We start from the raw sequence: 3087 nt of genomic DNA on the forward strand, positions 1-3087 counted from the left end.
AAAATATAAAAAAAATTATTGTCAATTTTATTTTTTTAAAATGTTTTTTTACTCACCTCTTTTATCTACATTTATCAAGATCGAATTTTAAATCTAAATACATATTACTTATCTTTTTTTCATGGTCATTAAGAAAATTATCACTGATTAATTTTTTTTTTAACTGAAATCTTGGATATTTATGTGGTATGTGATTTTAGATCATCAGATGTTTATTTGAATGTTAATATGACTTAAAATCATTTAAAAAAAATCGTCCAATTTTGGTTAATTAGTAAATAGTTAATTTTGTAGTTAAATTCTTTTTTTTTTTTTAAATCTAAACGAAAAACATGCATATATGGGAATGGCAACTTACCTAGCTCTTTGGAGTGAAAGGTTAAATTAGGAATTCTAAGCCGCTAATTAACTTGCACTTCTTTAAAATATATATAAAAGATGAAAATTTCTAATTCTTGCTGGATAAATAAAAGATTAATGTTCCCTAAATACATATGATGAAAAGACATACATATTTGGTTATTAAATATCTAAGATTTTTTTGTTTGTGTTTATCTAATTATGGACCTCCCACCCCCAAATAATGGCACATGGTGGGCATAAAATTTATGGTATAATTGAGGATAAAATTTAGGGAGTAGGGACCAAATGAAATTGTCACACAAAGTTAATTGAGACGTGAAACTGACACCTAAGTTTGAATAATATTCGTCTTAAACTCTTTCTTGAGTAAAATAAAATCAAATTATTAAACCTACTCCACACTTGATGGACTTACTTTACCGTATTTTATAAGGTGTGTACTAATCATATAATATTATATTATCCACGTGACAATGATTGAGATGAATGGATGACTTTGTAATTTGAATATATTTCATCACCGATGAAATTTATATATTAACTGTAGATTATTATTATTATTATAATATATTAGACAATGTTACATTTATACTAAAATCAATTACAAAAATTAAGGCAAATGACTTGATTAAACCACGTTCATTTCAATATGTCCAGAATATCCCAAACTAAAAATGCAACGTCAAAGTTTCAATGTTGATTTCTATATAAATCGAATTAAGTGAATTCAATTTAGCCTAACACGTAGTAAATCGAATCCAGTTGATTCGAATTAAGTGAAAAAAGAATTTAAATGCAAATTGAATCAAATCAATTCGAATTACATTGGTGGTAAGAAATTGAATAAATCAAATTTAGTGAATTCGATTTCAGAAAACATGTAAATCGAATTAACACGATTCGATTTAGCCAATGGATTTCAAAACCAACTTAAATCGAAACCACTTGATTCGATTTGATGGTTTTATAAATCGAACTGACTTGTTTCGATTTACATGCATTTGGCGTTGAGCATAATTCGAATCAAATTGATTCGATTTCCTTGGTTGTTCGCTATATAAACAAATCGAAGTCACTTGATTCGAACCCAGAAACCTCATACCCCACCCCAACCCCACCACCTAGTTCCGAGATTCTCTGAAAGCAACCCGGGAACAACCAAATCTGCATGCATGGAGGATGACTCGAATCGTCTGTATCGACTGGATGGAGTCGCGCATATTGCTGGAGCCGTCCACCTCGAGGTTAGTGTTTTTAATATTTAATTTGTTTTTAAATAAATTAGTAGTTAGTTAGAACTGTTAGTGTGAAATTTTTAAAATAAATCCAGAAACAGATATTTGAATTTAGTTCATGTCAGTCTTAGTGAGTCATTAACTATAGCATAGGGTTAGCTGTAGAGTAATGAACAGGGTTAAGTACTGATTTTTATGTTTGTTAATAAAAAGAACATGTTTTTATTTCATATTAGTAATGTTTTTGTTAATACGAAGAATTGGATCGTGAGTAATGTAGTGGTTAGCGTTTCTATCTATAAAAGATTGGTAGGAATTCATTGTAAAAATATTTGCAAAGTGATGGCATGCAATGTTGTCGTAACTAGAAATTTTGATACATTGAGAGGTATTTTTGTGACGAATGTGAGTAGTCATCTTCTATTCTTATGCAGCCCCATCGATGCATCAGCAGCATGAGACGACAACACAATATGATGTTGGATGATAGGATTGTTCCTTACTTGCAGATGGCTGGTCTGTACCATCTTGCAAGATTGAACGAGAGTTGGTTTCGGTTGGACGAGCTGTTGGTCAGCGCCTTCGTAGAGAGATGGCGCCACATGCCATTTGGGGAGTGCACGATAACCCTACAGAATGTAGCGTACCACCTTGATCTCCCGACCGACGGTCAGTATATTAGCGGATGCCTGACAGACTTTTCACGATTTATAGAGGGTGGCCAACCACGATGGGTGTGGTTTGATGAGCTGCTCGGGGTATTGCCTCCTGCGAACTGCATCGATAAGTTCACAGTGAAGTGCACATGGTTTGAGGAGACGTTTAGTGAGCTTCCACAGGGGGCAGATGACGAGACGGTTAGGAGGTATGCCCGTGTGTACATCATGATGCTCCTATCAATGAAGCTGTTTGGGGACAAGTCAGGTACCTGCCTCCATATTCGATGGCTGCCGTACGTTGGCAGGTTGGAGGACATGGGTCAGTACAGTTGGGGTTCTGCTGCGTTGTCATGGCTATACAGGTGCATGTGCCGTGTGGCGAACAGAAATATCGTCAAGTTGGTTGGTCCACTGCAGCTTCTACACTCGTGGATCTTTTAGAGGTTCCCTGGATTCCGGTCGGACGAATACGAATATGATGTTTTTCATTGGTCGTTGGCCTCGAGGTAGTCTCCATTTAGCCATGCGAACTATTTTCTATTTTTTTAGCATTTAAAATTATTGTTAACTAAATGTTGTGGTTATCAGATGGAGAGGTTATCAGCCGAACTTGAGCGACAAGGGGCCTCGGGTGCAATCACCGGCACTGCTGATGAGGATCCAACAAGCAATATACTAGAGCTGGCTAGATGTCCTGTGGAGTGCATATTCCTGTTCGAGCCTCCAAAACTAGATGCCACGTCCACAAGTTTCGCCAACAACTCCGGAATCCTCACCTCAGGAAACTGACGGCGACAATGAAACAGCACCTGCATATCTTCGTCACTGCT

General features: G+C 35.8%; 1 protein-coding gene across 1 annotated transcript; it reads left to right on the forward strand.

Annotated features, from left to right (window-relative positions):
- LOC107621267 (protein MAIN-LIKE 1-like) lies at positions 1536-2698 on the forward strand. The gene is made up of 2 exons (XM_016323301.1): positions 1536-1607; positions 2033-2698. Exons 1-2 carry the CDS (start codon positions 1536-1538, stop codon positions 2696-2698), a joined length of 738 nt encoding a protein of 245 aa, XP_016178787.1.

Source organism: Arachis ipaensis, chromosome B10 (assembly GCF_000816755.2).
Source record: "Arachis ipaensis cultivar K30076 chromosome B10, Araip1.1, whole genome shotgun sequence".
Lineage (NCBI taxonomy): Eukaryota > Viridiplantae > Streptophyta > Magnoliopsida > Fabales > Fabaceae > Arachis > Arachis ipaensis.

What these genes read in the sequence shown, in the direction of transcription:
- LOC107621267 (XM_016323301.1), top strand. Translation starts at nt 1,536, where the DNA reads ATGGAGGATGACTCGAATCGTCTGTATCGACTGGATGGAGTCGCGCAT. An exon ending in CTGGAGCCGTCCACCTCGAG is followed by an intron (nt 1,608 to 2,032) that starts GTTAGTGTTTTT and finishes ATTCTTATGCAG; the next exon opens with CCCCATCGATGCATCAGCAG.